The following is an 18,561-nucleotide window of genomic DNA, read 5'->3' as shown; positions in this document are numbered from 1 at the left end:
AAGGAGAGAGGGAAGGAGGAAGGGAGGGGGAGAGGGAGGGAGGGAGGGAGGAAGGAAGGGAGAGAGGGAGGGAGAGAAGAAGGAATGGAGGGAGAGAGGGAGGGAGGAAGGATAGCTAGAAGGAAGGACAATAAAAAAATAAATAGTATTTTTTGTTGTCCTTGTTGTTTGGTCTGCTGATCACCAGACGGAGGAAATAGATGATTATTGATAAAGTTATAGATTTTGGTTTCTGGTGTCTCACTAGTTTTACGCAAATTCAAATTCATATTCCATGAACTGGAAAAAGAAGCAACATCTGAATGCTGCCTGCAGTCTAAGATTCAATCCTGATCTGTAAAACTTTTAAGAAGAAATGCTCAGCGGCCCCTTACCCTCTCCAGGTACTTTTCCAGGATGACTCCAGGACTTTCCAGGCAGCTCTCAGCCAGCCAGTTCCCACAAAGCCTGAGGCACTCAGTGTAGGGCGGAGCCAGAGCCGGGTTAAAATCCACCTGCTCGACATTCATCACAACAACATTTCAATTCACTCCATGCTGGATCTTCCTTCACACAGAACTGAACAAAACTTATACGCAGGTAATTTTTCATAATTCATCCGTGCAAAGCTGCGGTTGTACGTCTTCATCAGGTTGTGTGTTTGACCTTTTCCTCTAGACTGTGTATCATCTGCCTCAGCAGGCCCAGAGCCAGACCCTGCTCTCCCTTCGCCCAGAACACCTGGGCCTCCTCCAGCTGCCATGACAGAACAGGTGAGGACGCCCAGCTCCCTCCATCGCCGTGCCGCTTCATCTGCCAGACCGCACGCTCCGCAAGCTTGACAGAGGAGACAACGCCGCCATCAGGGAACGGAAACGCTCAAACAGACGGAGAAAGTGAACATTTTATCACATTGCAGGATCACATTTTCTATTCCAGCTGAAACGGAAAGCATCCCCACAGCATAATTCTGCCACCACCGTGTTTCACAAAGGGAGTGGTGTGCCAAGCTGCAAAATGGACTTTTTGTCAATAGCTTTCTTTCAATAAAAAAAAAAAAAATTGTAATAAAAACAAAATGGATAAAGTAAAGAATTGGTACATGCTGCAGATTTTTCATTTCATAACTTAAACTTATTTTATAGAATACTAGCAATACGGTTGAGAAACGCTAACAAACACAAGTAATTGAATTCCTTCTTTAAATAAGAAAACTATTTTATTGCCTCAGGTTGACGTTTGCTCCTTTGGAGCGAAGGACGCATCTGCAGCTCAGAAATTGCTTCTAATATCAACGAGTAAAAAGTTCAGCTCTTTGTGCAGTTCAGGGCTGAGCTGTTGACCGATTTTGATAGCCAAAGGTCATTTTTAAGCAGAATTCTAAATAAATTCATTTCTTTTGGACAAGTTTGGCTTAATTACTGCTTTGAGTTTGTTGTTCTTTTTAGAGTTTATTTTCTCCAGTTAATGATTAATCAGTTACTAAATTAGTTTACGATTATTTTAATGATAAGTAATTGGATTATTTGTTTCAGCCCTGACAGTTTTCCATTAATATGAAACGAAGGGGGAAAAAAAACTATTTTTTTTCTTCCCCTTTTCGCCTAAAACGTCAATGAAACGTACCGAAATGATTGATTGTGACGTGAAAAGGTTTTCTGAATACTTTCATCAGGCAGTGCAGTGATGCACGCAGAGGGAGGCTACCTGCGTATTCCCGGCTTTGCGGGCCAAGCGGCAGAGCTCCATAAGGTGGTCGGTGAGCACAGAGCTGAGCTGACGGTTGTCTTCTGGATCTTCCGTTCTGGATAATAAGGTGAGCTGAGCTACGGAGCGCAAAGCCAGGATGGGCTCCACCACGGTGAAGTCACTGTCCACCAGCAGCTGGGAGTGCTGCCGCCACTGGCTGCAAACGTCCCTCAGAGTCACGTCAGAGAGGGATCTGAAACACACGGAGCAGCTTAGGAACCCTAATCGGACTCGGCTCCGTTTCACTGCTGCTGGTGACGACGGCGCTTTTTGTCACCTGGCGAAAAGCTGCTTGACGCTCTCCAGCTCTCTGATGCTCTGCAGGTTCTTCAGGGCCGGATACAGGGAAGACACGGCCTCCAAGGTGCCTCTGCAGAGCTCCTCCACCTCCGCCGCCCTTTCACGCGTGGACACAGTTGAATAAATAAGTAATAAATTGGGGCCAAACTTGGACGCTTCAGGTGTCCGCCTCACCTGGCACATTTCAGGGTGTCATCAAATATGGAGAACTCTTTGTCCCTCAGCGCTTGCAGGGAACAGAACACGGACTCGTGGAAGCCGGGGTTGGATTTGTCGCTTCTGAGGAAGAAAATAAAGGTGCGGGTGAAAGATGCAGGAGATGCGGCTTATTTTTGGTTGGTCGTGCCTCGTCCTCACCTCTCCAACAGCTCACAGTCCCACTGCGTGTTCCTCCAGGCCGCCTGAAAGCGGCGCTCGCGCAGCTCGGCCCCCCACTCCACACCTTCGCTCTCCAAGCCCCTCATGTAGGTGGCGAGGATGCTGCTCAGCCCAAAGTTCTGCATGCCCTGTTTGGATACGGAGGGTGACAAATCGCCATAAGAATGTATTCAAAGACTAATTTTCTACTCTAGTATGAGACATTAATTTCATTTAGATCAAATTGAAAGGAATAATCTTATCATAGCTCGCTCTCTGGTTTCCCAGCATTTGAGTATCGTAACAAATCACATCAATTCACGCAGATTCAACCGTTTTACCTCCACAATTCCTACAAGTCGGGTGACTTCAGGGAGAGTAGAGTGAAGGTCATATGAGGTCAGGGCCTTCCCCCACATGGCTTCATGCTCGTACGTTCGTATCCTGCGCCAACAGTGCAACAAAGCAGAAACTGTAGTCTGCACAGCAAATGCCTGCATGCTACTGGGAAGATGCAGCGCTTTGCAAAAGTATTTACACCCCGTGAACTTTACCACATTTTGCCGTATTGTAGTTACAAACGTCAATGTAGTAAATACTTTGATTTTTATGTGAGTAGGAAAATGACACGACTCAACGTGTTTACAGTGAAAATCTCAAAAGTGTGGCGTGCATTTGCATTCAGTCCTCCTTGAGTTTCATTCTTAGCTAAATGTTTCGATGTCAGTCAGAGTGATGAGGGGACAGCCTGCAATAGGGCTGAAAAAAATATTGGAAAAAACTGACATTGCAACGTTTGCTTATCTCTATGATGTACATTACAATATGAAAAAAAAATACAAGAATTTTCTACAGATAACTTGAATAGTACATTCAGTGCTACTGTCATCTTGCGACAAATTAACCTGCGCTGATCTCACCTCTTTTTGTGAATCTTACTAGTACGATTTTTGCCTGTAATTGAGAAATATTCCTATTGTCAGGGTTACTGGAAAGTCTTCAATCTAATATTGTGCAAACCCAGTCTGTAAACATATTTTTTAATGGGATTCGAGTTTTGATTTGACCTGAACCTTTCTGTGGTCCTTCTGGTTCAGGGTCGGTTCAACTTCCTGCTGGAAGATGCTCTGGTCTCAAATCTTCGGTGACATGTTTTCTTCCAGGATCGCCCTGCGTTTAACTTCGCCCACCTTCTGGAGAAGAAAAGTATCCCTACAGCATGATGCTGCTGCCACCATGTTTGAATGTGAAGGTAAAGTGTTACGTTCCACCAGTTTGCCGTGTCCCTTAGGCAGTTCGTATCAAATTGCAAACAGCATTTCTTGCTAGTGTTCCAGAAAATGTCATTTGTGGAGTGAATGACTAAAACCTACAGTTACACACTTTATGTTTGTCTACCACATAAAGCCTCAATAAAGCAGACTGTATTTGTGGTTCTAAGATGACAGAATGTGAGAAACGTCTAGTAGGTATGAATACTTTACAAAACCCTGCAGTGGAGAGAGAAACCTACCTGGTGAGTGGACTGGTCATCGTTTCTCCTCCACAGCCGTAAAGACTGTCGGGTTCCCCAATACTCCGATAGACCTCAATCAACAGCTCCTACAAACACACCAAATATTTCAGATTATCTGAGCTTAAGGATGTACAAAGTCAAACGAGATGGAAAAAAAATAACACAAAAACAATGAGTGTGACATGCAGAGCAGACCTGCAGGCTGATGTTGGTGTCTTCCATGCTCTTCTGCGTCAGACCGGAGATGGTGAAGTTCTGGCTGTTCTCCTCGAAATTCATCTTGCGTGTGGCTTTGGGCCTGGTTCTGCACATTGGTTCAAGACAGACAAATGAATAAATTGTTGCATTAACTGCATTGTAAAAACAAAAGGTCTCCTTGGGAACCTGCAGGTCTCCTCCATGTTGGCTCGGATCTTGTCCACATAGATCTCAGCGTACAGCAGAGCGGTGAAGTGAGCCGAGCAGGACTGAGCGGCTCGGGCCACCTCCAGGTAGTTCAGCTCCAACCAGAAGTTGGAGTCGCACACGGTGCCGCAGGAGTTACTGCAAGAAGGTCGGCATTTGCATTTTTATTGCAAACAATATGAAGAGTCTCTTCTTTTTAAGGTGCTATGAGTTATTATGACACACATCTTCTGTTCTACGTCTAAATTAACAGGAGGAAGCTGAAGAATAGATGGATATTAAATAACAACAAACCTGTCATCTTGCACTTTCCTCTGTTGGTGTCTCAAATAGTCAACAACAGCCAGCATGGTTCGAAGGGAGGTTTTATCGTACAAACCCTGGCTTGCGGAGTCAGACTCTGTGAGAAATGATGAACATTTCATCACAAAACATCGAACAAGTCGCACTGCCCTCGTCTGTTATGGACTCAAACTCACCGGAGTCGGAGTTGAGAGGCGTTGCGGATCGACTGGCGGCCTGAGCGCTCCTGGAACAGAAGCTGAAGAAGTCCTGAACGTGTGACGAGAGCAGCTCCCTCCAGGAGCCGTCAGGGTCGTCCAGGAGGATGGAGTGGATGATGAGGGGCAGCAGCGTCTGGCAGCAGTCCACCATCACCTGCAGATGGATCTCAAACTTTAATGTCACGGAGAACTTGTGACTAAACGACACTGAAAAAAAAAAACAAAGCTCCAGTTTAAGAGGCAGTTCCTGTGTAAACAATGCAGAAATCTAATGAGCTCACCAGACACAGAGGCCGTGACAGCAGCAGCGCCTCGCTTCTCACCCCTCCGCTGTCCAGCAGTGCTGTGCACAGAGCCTTCAGCCAGGCCTGGTGGGCCCCCGCCTGCGGGGTCCAAAACTCCTGGCTCTCCAGCTTCCTCTTGGCCTCTGAACTCTCCTCAGCAGTCACAGCAGCCACCTGGTGAAACACACACACACACAACAAAATGGCAGATACGCTGTGAGGAAAGGCAGGTCCACTGGCATAACGTCGTTCACGGAGAACGACGTTATGCTTACAGGACAACGAAATTCACCTTGTTTTTGGCTGTTCTGAATGGATTGAGGTAAGCCAGCATGGGGTCCCGGTTGTCTTTATGTCGGTCCCAGAAGTCGACGCCGGACTGAGTGGCCAGGATGTTCTTCACACACTGAGCTGCAGCTCGTCTCACCTCGATGCTGACAGATGAGAGTGAACGCCATCATCACCCAGACGGTCTTGGGATAAACAAACTGATCGCAGAGCCGGAGCATTTATCGTACCGCTGCTGTGTGAGAGCGTCGTTCATGCAGTTCAGGATGATGTAAAGATGCTGCAAGTTGTTGGAGACGAAGAGGGATGCGGCTCTGTCGTAGAGGGGGTCTCTGCCGTGAAGGAGGGCGATGGTGGAGAAGTCAACCGGGCCCAGTTCACCAAGACAGGAGCCAGCAGCCTCTGCAGGAAAGGTTAAAAGTACGACAAGAATATCAGAAACTATGAAATCACGCCTGGGGGGGGAAAAATAAAAATAAAAAAAAATCACCCGATTTTATTTTACCCAGAATGTCGATTCCTCCGGGGTGACTGGCAGCCAGTTTGCAGAGCTGCAGCAGACTGAGGACCAGCTTCACCAGCACACTGTCAGTGGGGTTAGCTGCACCCAGAGAAAGGCAATATTTATAACTTGACTTTTTTTTAAAGCCAATGCTGTTTTGCAGCATCGCACCATGGCACTCTTTGAGCAGCTCTCGGATCTGGTCTTTGTTGCGATGCAGCTGCCGAGTCAGCTCCTTCAGCCCCTCCAGTCTGGTCAGAGGTAAAGAGTCACACGATGATGCCGATAGGAAATGAGTTATTTCCTGTAAAAGGATAAAAAGAAAAACAATACCTATGAACTTTATCACATTGTCTTGCGACGCAACCACAAACTTAAATCTGTTTTCCTCGTGGTTTATGTCGATAGATAATCACATTGTAACGTCGCACACGTGTACCTGTCTCAGTGTGAAGCTGCCGCTGTTATACTTGAGTTTGTGCTGCACCGAGCGCAGCTCTCTGAACTCGGGGATGCCAGGAAACGGCTCCAATCTGCTGATGGCTCCTTTTAGTTTCTGCTGACTCTCTATTACCAGAAACTGCAGCAGACTAAGCACCTTGGGGACAAAACAATTCAGAACTATAAAGTACACAAACTAAAAGGAGGCGACAGATGATGCTACCACAGGGATGAGCATTTGATTTGGCACATCCTGATTTAATGAACAGGCTTAAACTGCAGCACTGGGGAACAAATGCTCCTATTAATCTGTGTATTTTATGCATTGTAATACTTTTTCAGTACTTTACTTATTTTCTGGCATATAAAATAACCCAGGCATGTTGAAAACATACCCCCATAGGTGCCATCAAATTTAAGAGACTTGCATAAGTGAAGACTCAGTAACACTGGGTAACAAAAAAATATTTTTGGATGTCGTCTATGTTTTTTTCAACTGAATAAGGACTGAATCCAAAAATGGCATCCATTTTTCTCAATCAAGTCAGGTTTTTATTCTAACTTGATTTAGAGAATCTGATCTTCTGACTAAGTTGATGACATTTTTGTGACATTATCGATTCATTTCTGTTAATATCTCTCATCCAAAGAAGGTTTTAGGAGAAAAAGCGTGTTTTCTGACAGAGTGTATTAATGGAATGATACAAGCTTGGATTTCTGTAAACTGAATAACAAACACTGATAAGGGTAAATGCATGTAAATTGAACTTTACGTCTTCATTGTGCAAAATTCAGGGCATGAACTTCCATTTCTTCATTGCCTCGTCTGCTCAGCAGCAGGGACATCTCTCTTCAGAGCCCAACAGTGATCAGCCATCATGACTGCATCCCAGCATCCCAAACTAATATCATTGTTGTCATTTTTGGATTCAGCACATCAGAATTACCCTAAGACAGTTGGAAAAACCCCAGACAGTTCTTATTATCTGACGTACCTGCTGAGAAATGAACGGCCGACTGGTGACCTGAGCAGTGAGAGTCCCCACAATGACCTGCAGGTGGCAGTCAAGAGCGTCATCGCAGAACTGCAGCGCGGCCCGACAGACAGAGCTGAGCAGGTCGCAGCACAGAGACAGGCTCCTGTCGGACACCTCGTCACAGTGAAGCGGCCTGGGGATCGGGAGGAACGTAAAGCTGTTCACTCTGTCGGTTTTAGAAAAACGAACGAGCGCTGGCGGCGTTCACTGACCCGCTGTTGATGTGGTGAATGAGAGAGTAGATGATGTCTCTGAGGACGAAGGCCCAGGCTCCTCCCAGTCCGTCCTTCACCTCCCTGAGCAGCAGGCTGACAAACAAATGGTACATGAGGAGGACGCGGTGGCGCTCGTAGCTGTTGCTCGTCTCTGCTGCTTTTTCACACACTGCCAGCAAGATCTTCTGGATGGAAATCTGCTGGCAGCAAACAGGGGGACAGGATTAACCTTCTTTACTACAAACGGCTACATTGTACCGGCAGGGTAAATGAGGCGTCTGTACCGGGGTTTTAGACAGAATGGCCACCAGCGACTTGTGGCTGGCACTGTGGCATTTGCTGAGGTAGTCCAGAGTGGCTTTGATGACGTACGAGCTGAAGTGAGGCGGATTCGGCGCGGGATCCAGCTCTCTGTGGGGCATAAAACCGATCTCCTTCAGGTGCCGCTCCGACGCGTGACAGAATGAGACGCAGACGAAATGAAGTAGCAAAGAAACGTTACAGGAAAGTGTTAAAGTGTTGCTACCCTGTGAAGCGTTTCAGGTCTCCGGCGTCTCCGTCTGCTCCACAGCCTTCGTACAGAGTCATCAGCAGCTCCACCACGATGTCCGCCAAGTTACTGTGAATCAGGCTGTCGATTTGCTGTGGGCAAATTTCCAAAGGTTATGACTTCTGATGGGGTTTCTGCAAAGACCTTCCTGATATTTATCCAATGTTCACATGGAAAACACTTTATCAGATCAAAGCCAATTATCCCACAGCCCACAACATATTCCAATTTGAATCATTTGGAAGACGCAGAAGTTGAAGGAAATCTCTACCTCTTCCTGCTTTCAAAAGTTATTTTTGCTTAAGAATCTGCGGCGCGTGTAAATCTAAACACTAAACGAAATGAGACATTTATTTTTCTGCTTTTACACTCCGCCTCACCTGTTTGCCCAGACAGCTGGCGTCTTTGAGGAGGTCGTACACTCGGTGTGCCTTCTCTCTCTGCTGTGCAACCTGAGAGTCCTGGCCTTTTAAGGCGAAGTATGGCAGGATGTTCACCATGATCTTGGGGAAGCAGTCGGCTAGTAAGTGCCTCCAGTCCCTCTCCAGGCACCGCCCGATGGACCTCACCTGCTCAAAGTCGTCCAGGAAGACCAGGTGAGGGATCAGCACCTGGTAATAAGAGCTGGAAAAAGTGTGGGTGAGGAGGTAAGCGTGAGAAAACGTTTGTTTAAAATTCAAACACAAGGGGAAACGAAGCTTTTCTGACTTGTAGAAATCTTTGACCGTGTCCTGGTCCAGCAGGCTGTAGGGGAAAGATCCAAGCGTGTAGCGGTCGTCTGACTGCCTCTGCGCGAGCCACTCCGCTACCAGGTAGTACAGGTGAGAAGTGACGAATGTTTTCACGCTCCTGCAGCTCTTCACTTTGGAAACGCTGCACAACATCTGCGGCAGGAAACCGAGCAGAGCACGAGAGCCTCTCAGATATCAGGAAGGTAAGAGTAAAACGAGAATGGAGATGATTTATTTCAATCTGCTACCTTCTTGATGAGCTCCTCCTCAACATTGTTCTCTTTGTAGGACTGAAAGAGCGCAAACAGACACTGCTTCTCACACACGGGGCTGCAGCACAGCACCACACACAGACTCCTCAGCAGGGCGACTTTGCGATTCAACGTTTCGTCCGGCTGATCCTCCGAGGAGCTGCCCCTCTGTGTGATCACCCGCAAAAGGAGAGAGCGTGAGAAAAGTTTACGTTAAGCAACAACAGTGAAGTTCTTGAAAGCGTGACCTCACCGGGAGCCTCATGCCCTCCTGAGCCTTCAGGTAGATGTTCTCAAACGCTGCTTGCTGGTGTTTTAGCGGCAACATCTTCCTCTTATCCGAGCGATTTGGTCTCAAATCAAGGAACAGCCTGGACAAAGAGCAGAAAATGCCAAAGATCACTTATCTGCCTGTTTTTCCAGATTATTCAGATCTGCCTCCAGTAGAGACAAAGCTCCTGAAGCCGAAGCATACCTCTCCACAGACAGCGCTACCAGCATGCGGACCTGGTGGTGTGCGTCTGCCAGATGAGAAGGAAGAACCAGCGATACGGGAGAGTCCTTCTCCGTTTCGGCCTCTCTGAGGGTCAGGACAGCCCAGTGGCACAGAGGGTCAGCCTACGTGTGAGACAATGTGAAAGTTCAAGTCACTTTCATATGTTTTGTACTGAATTACACGTATATACCTGTATATATCGGGCTGAAATGTTTGAAGAACAAAATAAACTCTTTCTAAAGGTTTTAAACTTTACCTCCAGCAAGGCGGCAAGGCACTGAACCAACGCAGCTCGGACAGTCGCCACACATTTTCCCGTCTGGCTCAAGAAACTAAAGACAAAAAAACCCAGCAAAGTTGTAACAGAGAGGAACACAAATATTAAAGCTCCAGTTTGCAATACTTGTAAAAATATATGGTTTTTTTTTGTTTTGTTTAGTTTTTTTTTACATTTTTGTTAAAACTGTCGCTGTGTTGAGATAGTACACGAGAGATAATCTGTGAAAATAAAATAAAGTTCCTCTGCCTTCTCTCTGTGGTTCTACTGCCACCTGCAGAAATACACCGCCTGGTCAGGAACCAATCAGAGCCAGGAGGAGGGTCTTAGCTCTGTCGATCATGCTTGTGTACGCGTTGCTAGCTGCTACAGTTAGTTAGCATAGCCACCAATGATGGTAGAGTTTTCCTGGAATAGTAAATTGTTTCTTCGCCACCAGCACAAATAAGTAATAAAATTATGCTTCTTACCAGAAGCCAGACAGAACTTGCAGAAGAGATCCCTGAACATGTTTCATCTCCTCGGGCATGTGACGCGTCTTCCCCAGGCTCCGTATGGACGGTAACAAACTGAGCAGCACAGCAGCACAGATCTCCTGGTCCTGACGATACAAAGAACACAAGTCCCTGTGGATAAAGAAAAACATGCAGCTGTTCACATCTGGTCTGCAACCTCAGGAAAAAAAAATAAAATGGATTTGTGGTTTGAGGTGGAGACTTTTCCTTACGCAAGAGGACGGAGCAGGGTGTCAAACTCCTCCGGAGACAGCGAGTCTTCGGCAGGAAGCTTCTTCAACAGAACGAGGTACTGAAACGGAAGCAGAGTTCAGCTAAAGCCGGCCGAGTCTGAGGTCACCGTCCCAGGCTGACTGCTGCTCACCATGTTGAGGTGCAGAGCTTTGCTGAAGTCAATCTGATCCAGCAGGAGCAGCAGCCTGCGCCGCACCTCCGGAGGTTTAAACAGGAGGCCGTGGAGGGGCGGGGCAGAGCCGCACTCGCACAGGAAGTTCAAGACAGCGAGGAGAGCCAGGTCCTGTTTCCCCAGATAGTCCTCCGCTAGCAGGCTTTTGGCACCTGTTTGAGTTTGAGCAACGACCGAACTTCAACTTTCATATTATCGAACCTGGAAAAAAAATATCTTGTCTTTTCTTTAACTTGGTCTTTTCCAACACAGCATAGAGGATCGCACAAGAGCAAATCTACCAAGGTAGAAAAAAGGCAAATTTCAGGTGTGCAAGTCGATAAATGCGGTTGCTATGGGAACAGGGAAATCCAAGTTAATTACAGAAAATCTTTTACAGGCTGCAGACCTTCATCTTTCCAGCAGCTGCTTTTGAAACCTGCAGAGTTCTTCCCACACATCAGGTCTCCTCGTACCTGAGCCACAGGATGAGTCAGCGTTGTCCTCTTTCTGTCTGCGACTCCCGTTGGAACTGCTGTGGGCCTCCTCGCCGTCTTCAAACAGGTCGATGCCGTCACCAGCCTGAGGAGGTTTCGTCATTTCCCACTCATCGTCCCCTTGTTCGTCATCGTCCGTGACACTGACTCGCTTGGGGACGTTGTTCAACTGAAGCGGAGAGTTGAAAAATTCAGACGTCTGGTTCCAGTTTGTGAAATCCGTGTGACAGAAATCACCGTACATGAGCCACGTACCACGTGCAGTTTGCAGATTTCTGCCAGCTCACTGAGCAGGCTGGCAGGCAGAGTCATCAGGAATAAACCAGAGGAGGTCGATCCAACTTTGTCCTGCAGAATAAATGATCGGTTTACTCATTTAAACCACTAATTTATTCAGCTTTTGATCAAAAACATCGTAACGGCAGGTGACGTCACCATGGGTGCTCTGCTGGCGCACTGTGTGCAAAGCTTCATGAGCGACCTGAGCGCTGACATGGCTCCCTCCTCGTTCATCTTCACTTTGACGCTGGAAACAAAGCCGCTGAGGTCCTGCGCCACGGCCTGGCAGCAACAACGTTAAAAACTTCATGTTAATATTTGACTACGCTGTTTCATCAGCATTGAGGGAAGCCACTCGAGGCTGGATTTTCCAAACTAACGTGAGCGTGAACGGACCTTTGCTTTGGTGAAAAGCGGAGAGCGGCAGGCCTCCTCCTCGGTCACAAGCCCTGCCGCGACGAAACCTGCCAGCACACCCGTCAGCTGGCTGAAACAGCGCACCAGGCACTCAGGAGGCGTGGACTGCGACTACAGAAGATCAATCGGAACATGCGTCAGTTTCAAACGTGCGAACAGGTTTGAAACACTCCAGGACAAATCGACCTCCGCTCACGTCAGGGGAGTAGCAGCTGAGCAGGCTGTCGGCCACGGAGAGCAGGTTCCGCTCCAGCTTGTTTCTGAGGGCGGGGACGGCGGCCAGCTGAGCGTCGGCCGACGCCATCTTTACCGACTCGTCGTCCGTCGCTCTGGCCTCTGATGGCAGCGTGTTGAAGCTGAACTGCTGGTACAGTCGCTCTATGTTTTCCAACTTGTCTTTGGCGTCGGATGAACCGTCTTGACAAACGGCACTAAAAAAAAAAAAAAAAAAGCAGGGAGATTAAATGGAGTTAAAGTTTCTTGGCAGGTACTGGTTGCTTGTACAGTAATTATGAGATTATAATCTCCTCTTTTTTTTTATTTTTTTTTTTTTTACCCTTTTAGTCCTTCAGCACCCAGCAGGAACTTCAGCCCAGCACTGGTGTCCTTGAAGGTCAGTGAGACCAGGATGCTTGCAATGAGATTATGAGGGAAGTCTCTGCAGACAAGAACACAGTAACTCGTAAATAAAACATGAAAAAATTATTTCAAAGACAAAAAAAAAAGAAAAAAGTACATCTGAACAAAAAGTAATGCTTATTAATATCCATGACTCCTTTCATATTTTGTCATGTTACAACCAGTCAGTGTAGTTTACAGAGATTTTAAGTGTGATACTCTAAAATAAAATTTGCCTTTAGAGTTAATATATGTCATCATTTTCATGCGACGTTGAAAGCAGAATTATCCAAAATCCTGAGAATATTATTATGTCCAAAGCCTCATGCTTCACTCAGCTCAGCCCATCATCTTGTTATGACAAAATTCCAACCTGTCAAGACAAACAGGTGTGTTGGGGCAAAAGTGACCAAAATAATCAAACAAAGAGCCGCCAGACTCCTGGTAACTCACCATAAATATAATATAAATCTAATAATACAAAGTGATTACCAAACAAATGGTACAAAAAAAAGCAACCTGCAGATGATGGGGTGGGGCGTGCAGCTATCCTCCATCTCCTCATTCTGGTCACTCATCAGCAGCCAGGCTATGAGGCTCTCCTTCAGGTTAGCAGAGGGACTCCCCTCTGAGATCACCATGTAGTCAAAACCTGAGCTTGATGCAACAGTCTTTGGGATTGAGCATGTTAACATGGCCTGGGCAAGACAGAGAGCAGCACTCCTGAAAAAAAAAAAAAAGACGACGACGACAAGACAAAATTAGTCTACATAGTGGCTACAAATCCAGACTGAATGCAGCAGTGAGCAAAGCAGCTGCGACTCACTGGGTGGGTTTACACGCAGATGCGCGGAAGAGTCTCCAGAACTCCCTGTCCGTGTCGATCAGCCGCCTGTGTACTATGGAGGCCAGCAGATCCAGACTGAGGGACTCGGTCTGAGGCGAACTGACCCCACGCAGCGCGAGGGGCCAGATCCGGAGCCACAGCCTGCCCAGCTCCGCCCTGTGGGCCTGAGCTCTCTGAGGGATGCGGGCCTGGCAGTGGGCCATCTCCCTCAGGCAGCGCAGCACATATGGGCCCCTCTCCCCTCGGCGCTGCTCTGACAGGAGCTGACACAACAGCGACAGCAGCTGGACCAGCTCCTTGCCGGGCACCATGGATGGGTACTTGGAGGCGAGCACTGCAGTTATCTGCAGCCTGAGAGAAGAAAACACAGGCTTGAGTAAATGTGAGGTAACATTTTTTTTTTTTATGCTTTTTGACTTTCATACCAAGGTATGACATCAAAGTCGCTCTGCTGAGGTTGCAGATGGTCACGGAGGACATCCCAGCCCATTTCTATGCGGCGCCGCTTGCTGATGGGACTGCCCATCTGCGTGGCTCTGTGTTGGGGCTGAGTGACCTCCAGCACATGGGCATCACTGTCAACACTGAACAGCTGTGACAAGATAAACGGGTGTTAAACATACACTGGACCGCAACTTCAAACTCAGATCTGATCTGCTTTGCATTTATGCAAATGTTGGGAGACCAGGAGTAAAGTTTTTTGGGTTTTTTTACCTGGTGACAGATGTCGGCAGTGAGTTCAATGAGGTTATCTTTCACAGCGATGTGTCTGGTCCCAGTGACGTACTTCCCTCTGCTGCCGATGTGGCTGATCTCTCTGACTAAAGTGTCGTACAGGTTGTACAGCAGGCCACGCCACCTGGACCAGTCCTCCGCATGCGCACCTAGAAACAAAGATCATCGTTTGAATTAAGGTTAATTTGGGGAAACTTTCAATTCTTCTAAATCGCATTCCGACTGCTGTCAAAGACAAATCTTAAAGGTGACCTACTGTGCTTCCTTGAACAGATTAGGGTAGGTCGATGGGCTACACAGAACATGTTCAATTCATTTTCTGCACAATGTAATTCTTAGATAATGAGATTTTAGTCTGGTTACTTCTGCCTATTTTGAGCTCCTTTCAAAATGAGCTGTTTTAAGGTCTTATCACTATAAATCTAAATAGGCAGCTGCTGGCCACGCCCCCCCCCAACTCACACACGAAAATGGCTGCAAGCAGATGTGCAATTATACAGCCGTACATCTTTGAAAAGCAGAAGTTGAGCCTACTGCACAATAAAAAAGATGGCAGAAAGACCAAGCTGGGTTGCTAGGTAACAGGGCTGGGTTCGGCTTAGCTTGTTAGGTAATGGCACAGTGACCGTCAAATGTGACTTAACAATAGAGAGGTTTTTTGATTTGGCTCATTTTCCAGACACCAAAAAACATTTACTTATTGGCAAAAATGTCTGGGTGTTTTTTTTTTAAGCAGTTGGGTTGTTTTTAGAAGATGTTGAGATCTAAATGGAAGTACAAAGATCCACAGAATGTAAATTTGCCTTAATAGGTAAACTTTAATGTAAATCCCACCCAGGACATCATTTCTGATAACTCAGCTTTCTAACACTGAACCTGTGTCTTGCGTCTTTGCTCCCTTCGGATGGTGAACAAGGAGCTGCAGGTTGAAGAACTCCACAATCTCCTCCTTCAGGTTGACGCTCGGCCTCATGTCCTCCCACACGTTCAACAGAGAGGGAAGAAGCTCCTCTCCGAGACGACACACTCTCATCCGGCAGTTCATGGCGGCAGATCTCAGGAAGATGTTCAGAGCCAAGACGAGATGCTCCAGGACACTGAGGTGTTTCTCCTGCCTAGGATGGTGCATGAAGTTTACCACAGTTCACAACAGAAGCAAAACAATTTATCTGACAATGGATATAATGATCATGGCTTCTACCTGGCGTTAAGCATTGCTTTAGAGAAGAAGCTGAATAAACTGTCATTAAATCCGTCAGTCTGAGCGCAGCAGCCCTTCACCACAGCGTAGATGACTCTGCTCAGCAGCACACGGTTGATGGATTTGGATGAAGAGTTGAACAAGCCGCAGTACAACTCCAAAAGACCTTTAGATCAAAAGGTAAAAGGACAAATACACCTAAGTTATCAGGATGACTTTTAAGACTTTCTTACAGTTCCAGTGAGAGGCAAAAAAAAGCCTCCTGTGTTAAAGTGGTGGGAGAAATCTTCATCTAGGTTTATATCAGATTAATAACACTGCAGCAGATGAGACTAATATAGCTGGAATGATTAGAATTTATATTAATACTAAATAATTGAATGCAACAGAGCAGCAACATAAAAAAAGTAAATTAATAAAATCCATCTTAAAAAAACATGAATATCTAATCATTTGAATGATTATTTTATAAACTTAATGTACTATACTGCAAAGTATAAGATCTGTGACAAAGTTTAAGTTGTTGTCACATCACAAGTATGAGATTTCTAACTCTAACACTTATAACATTTTATAAAGGTTTGGAAATTAATATGACAATATGTGAGTGGGCACGAATATGTCGTGTGCTCCTAGGGAAAAACTGCAGGAGTTTCACTTTTTCTTTTTTTTTATTGAAATAGGAATTCAAATCTGCTGCGTCTGTTACAAGGTCAACAGAAAATAGCTTTATAGTGATCAGTAGAGTTTTACATAAACATCAAAAGTCAATAACTAAACAGAAACATGAAGCAAACTTGACTCAAGCAGTTTTGACAGTTTCTCATATTTTTCATAAACATCGGTGATGAGGAATCAGCTTTGAGATACTAAAACCCAACGTTGATCTTGATGTTTCGACCCGTCTCTTTGGCCACTTACTCTGCCACTGCTGCCGAGTGATGTCGCACCAGTACTTGCGGACAGAGAGGATGTCCTTTAAAAGGAGGCTGCTGTAATTCTCTCCATATGCTGAGCAGCAATACGAACTTTGCAGCACCTCCATCACGTGTTTCAGCATCTCGCTGCACTTCAGACGAGGCCCACCTGCACAAAACAAGCCTTAGACATGGAGTCCACATTACATCTTCCAAGAGAGTTCAAACCAGCCCAGTCCTGTAAGTAGGTTCCAGTAAGTAGGTGAGGCAATAAAATATTGTTTTCATGTATAAGCAAAACAAATTTTCACATAGATAATTTGATCAAACTTGCATTTTCTAAGTTAAGTTGAAAATCTTGCCCTTACGTTTGTTTGCATAGCGAATGAAAAACTTGACTAAGCTGCATGTTTCAGCCATCTTCTTCTGCCGTGTGGCCAACGTAGTCGCCGTGACGTTGGATTTACTCGACTGCATGCTCTCAGTCTCCTTCTGGACAAAACGCTGCAGGAATCTGATAAGGGACCAAAAAAAAAAAAAAACACTGGACTGAGCAAAACAAAAACGAAAGCTTTCATTTTATAGAAGGATTTTCCTAGAGTAAAATATGAGATGTAATTGAAGGCCACGCGTAGATGAAGGAGATAAAAGTGGGAAAATGATGGAGACTCACCTGAAAACAGCATCCCATGTGAGTTGATTAGAGCCTTTAGCTTTGGTCCCAGAGGTGCGATCCAGTTCTTGCATAACGTCATTAGAACGAATGAGTCTTCTAAAGCGTTCAGTTTCTTTCTAGTTCCACAAAAGGGGGCACAAAATAAGTGATGAACTGACTGATGCTAAGGGATTAAATGTAATCAGATCTTTGTAGTTTGCTTACCTTCCTCTCTGTAGCTTTGTCATTTTCCAACCCTCTGCAGCAGACCAGGAGATCATGAAGAACCAGACTCATTCTGGCGACAGCTTATAGCTGGTTACACCTGCAGGAACAGGCGGATAAACAACACCAACATCCTTACGGCCAAAATACAAATGAACAGATCACACCCAGGCATTTTGCTGAAAGATGGACTCTTTCCACAAAAACAGAGAAGAAGAGGAACCAGAGAGGATAAGCATGTGTTATTGCTAACAACAGATTGACGTGAGCTGACTTTCCACTGCTCTTCTGACTTAATTACAATAGCTAAATAGTTGCTTTAAAAGAAAGCAGAGGTTTGGTTATAAACAAATATTTAAACAACCAAACCTTGTATGGGCAATTTATTAAACCCAATACAGGGAGAACACATACACTGATCTCACACAGATGTACCTTTAGTGTGTCATAAAACAGCAGGGGATCCTTGATCCTCACGACTAATCCTTGTTTCTCTCTAAAACATCGACTACAAACCTTCTTTTCTAAACCAAGGCAAAAGGCAACTCCACCTGCTCTAAGGTCAATAAAATAATTTGGTGCATAACATTTTCTAACTTCTATAAACAACTTCTATACATAGTTCAGTCAATCCTTCATTAGCAAACTCTCACAAACACAATAGATCTAATAAATCTGATCTTGCAAAGTTAGTGGAAAAACGAGATCTCTTTTGATCATGACTGTATAAAGCTACAGCCTCTAACACAGTCGGTGTCAGTCCTCACACAAACCCAGAAAAGTCCCAAATGAGAAAGTTGGAATTGAGCAAAAATATTCTTTGCACCTAAATAACAGGACAAAACATAAACCGGAGTTTTAATGCGTACAGAAGATGAACTTTACTTCTGCTAATGGGATGCAACAAATCTGTGGCGCAATGGTGGCCTTTTAAGTGAAGTGGAAAACACCCCGGCCAGAGATGGACAATCAAATCACAATAATTTAGTAGGAAGCAGATGTAAAATAATCAATCAGTAAGCGGGCAGACAGGTATCAGCTTTATTCTCTAATGTCAAAGCACTTAAATTCGCATAATTTCTAATAAAATACAATATTTGCACGTGTAACCTGATCATGCATGCAGACAAACACGAAACGAAACCAGCTCTGGAGTTGATTTACAGAGCTTCATTTAAACTTTCACTAAGCATGCTCACCGAGCTCACTGGTCTGCACCGACTGGAGTCAACAACCTGCTGCTGGACCAGGTGTAGGAAATACAGGACGTTTTACAGTTCATCTCAAAACAACTTTGCCATCTTGACGTGCAATAAAACTCATGCACACTCACGCAAGCCACGCAGGAATATTCCCGCCCCAGGATGAGTGCGGTGATGCGCCTTTCAC

General features: G+C 45.7%; 1 protein-coding gene across 2 annotated transcripts in view; it reads right to left on the bottom strand.

Annotated features, from left to right (window-relative positions):
- atm (ATM serine/threonine kinase) overlaps positions 1–18,520 on the bottom strand; it is a 29,422-nt gene extending 10,902 nt beyond the window's left edge. Inside the window, exons 1-48 of one of the 2 annotated variants that reach the window (XM_015016023.1) lie at positions 18,372–18,520; positions 17,173–17,272; positions 16,966–17,084; positions 16,661–16,806; positions 16,297–16,461; positions 15,376–15,541; positions 15,051–15,289; positions 14,154–14,323; positions 13,865–14,031; positions 13,419–13,790; positions 13,112–13,315; positions 12,531–12,632; positions 12,171–12,405; positions 11,954–12,085; positions 11,714–11,839; positions 11,534–11,626; positions 11,258–11,447; positions 10,761–10,954; positions 10,609–10,688; positions 10,352–10,507; positions 9,861–9,936; positions 9,584–9,726; positions 9,362–9,479; positions 9,106–9,276; positions 8,835–9,010; positions 8,507–8,750; positions 8,103–8,218; positions 7,861–7,987; positions 7,574–7,776; positions 7,320–7,494; positions 6,323–6,481; positions 6,055–6,187; positions 5,887–5,982; positions 5,612–5,783; positions 5,386–5,527; positions 5,091–5,267; positions 4,786–4,963; positions 4,601–4,706; positions 4,286–4,444; positions 4,097–4,205; positions 3,899–3,987; positions 2,727–2,829; positions 2,386–2,534; positions 2,203–2,307; positions 2,006–2,125; positions 1,687–1,921; positions 646–816; positions 375–494 (exon numbers count right to left, since the gene is read on the bottom strand). In XM_015016023.1, the coding sequence (XP_014871509.1) occupies positions 375–494; positions 646–816; positions 1,687–1,921; positions 2,006–2,125; positions 2,203–2,307; positions 2,386–2,534; positions 2,727–2,829; positions 3,899–3,987; positions 4,097–4,205; positions 4,286–4,444; positions 4,601–4,706; positions 4,786–4,963; positions 5,091–5,267; positions 5,386–5,527; positions 5,612–5,783; positions 5,887–5,982; positions 6,055–6,187; positions 6,323–6,481; positions 7,320–7,494; positions 7,574–7,776; positions 7,861–7,987; positions 8,103–8,218; positions 8,507–8,750; positions 8,835–9,010; positions 9,106–9,276; positions 9,362–9,479; positions 9,584–9,726; positions 9,861–9,936; positions 10,352–10,507; positions 10,609–10,688; positions 10,761–10,954; positions 11,258–11,447; positions 11,534–11,626; positions 11,714–11,839; positions 11,954–12,085; positions 12,171–12,405; positions 12,531–12,632; positions 13,112–13,315; positions 13,419–13,790; positions 13,865–14,031; positions 14,154–14,323; positions 15,051–15,289; positions 15,376–15,541; positions 16,297–16,461; positions 16,661–16,806; positions 16,966–17,084; positions 17,173–17,244 (7,200 nt within the window). In that variant the 5' untranslated portion in view covers positions 17,245–17,272; positions 18,372–18,520. The remainder of the gene's footprint in view (positions 1–374; positions 495–645; positions 817–1,686; positions 1,922–2,005; positions 2,126–2,202; positions 2,308–2,385; positions 2,535–2,726; positions 2,830–3,898; positions 3,988–4,096; positions 4,206–4,285; positions 4,445–4,600; positions 4,707–4,785; positions 4,964–5,090; positions 5,268–5,385; positions 5,528–5,611; positions 5,784–5,886; positions 5,983–6,054; positions 6,188–6,322; positions 6,482–7,319; positions 7,495–7,573; positions 7,777–7,860; positions 7,988–8,102; positions 8,219–8,506; positions 8,751–8,834; positions 9,011–9,105; positions 9,277–9,361; positions 9,480–9,583; positions 9,727–9,860; positions 9,937–10,351; positions 10,508–10,608; positions 10,689–10,760; positions 10,955–11,257; positions 11,448–11,533; positions 11,627–11,713; positions 11,840–11,953; positions 12,086–12,170; positions 12,406–12,530; positions 12,633–13,111; positions 13,316–13,418; positions 13,791–13,864; positions 14,032–14,153; positions 14,324–15,050; positions 15,290–15,375; positions 15,542–16,296; positions 16,462–16,660; positions 16,807–16,965; positions 17,085–17,172; positions 17,273–18,371) is intronic. The other variant, XM_015016024.1, reaches the window with a different exon arrangement.
- Positions 18,521–18,561: the final 41 nt, after the last annotated feature.

The sequence above is a fragment of the Poecilia latipinna genome, unplaced genomic scaffold, assembly GCF_001443285.1.
Source record: "Poecilia latipinna isolate Pla-1442-1.1 unplaced genomic scaffold, P_latipinna-1.0 Scaffold1974, whole genome shotgun sequence".
NCBI classification, from domain to species: Eukaryota; Metazoa; Chordata; class Actinopteri; order Cyprinodontiformes; family Poeciliidae; genus Poecilia; species Poecilia latipinna.
This window is presented reverse-complemented; position numbering and strand designations above follow the sequence as displayed.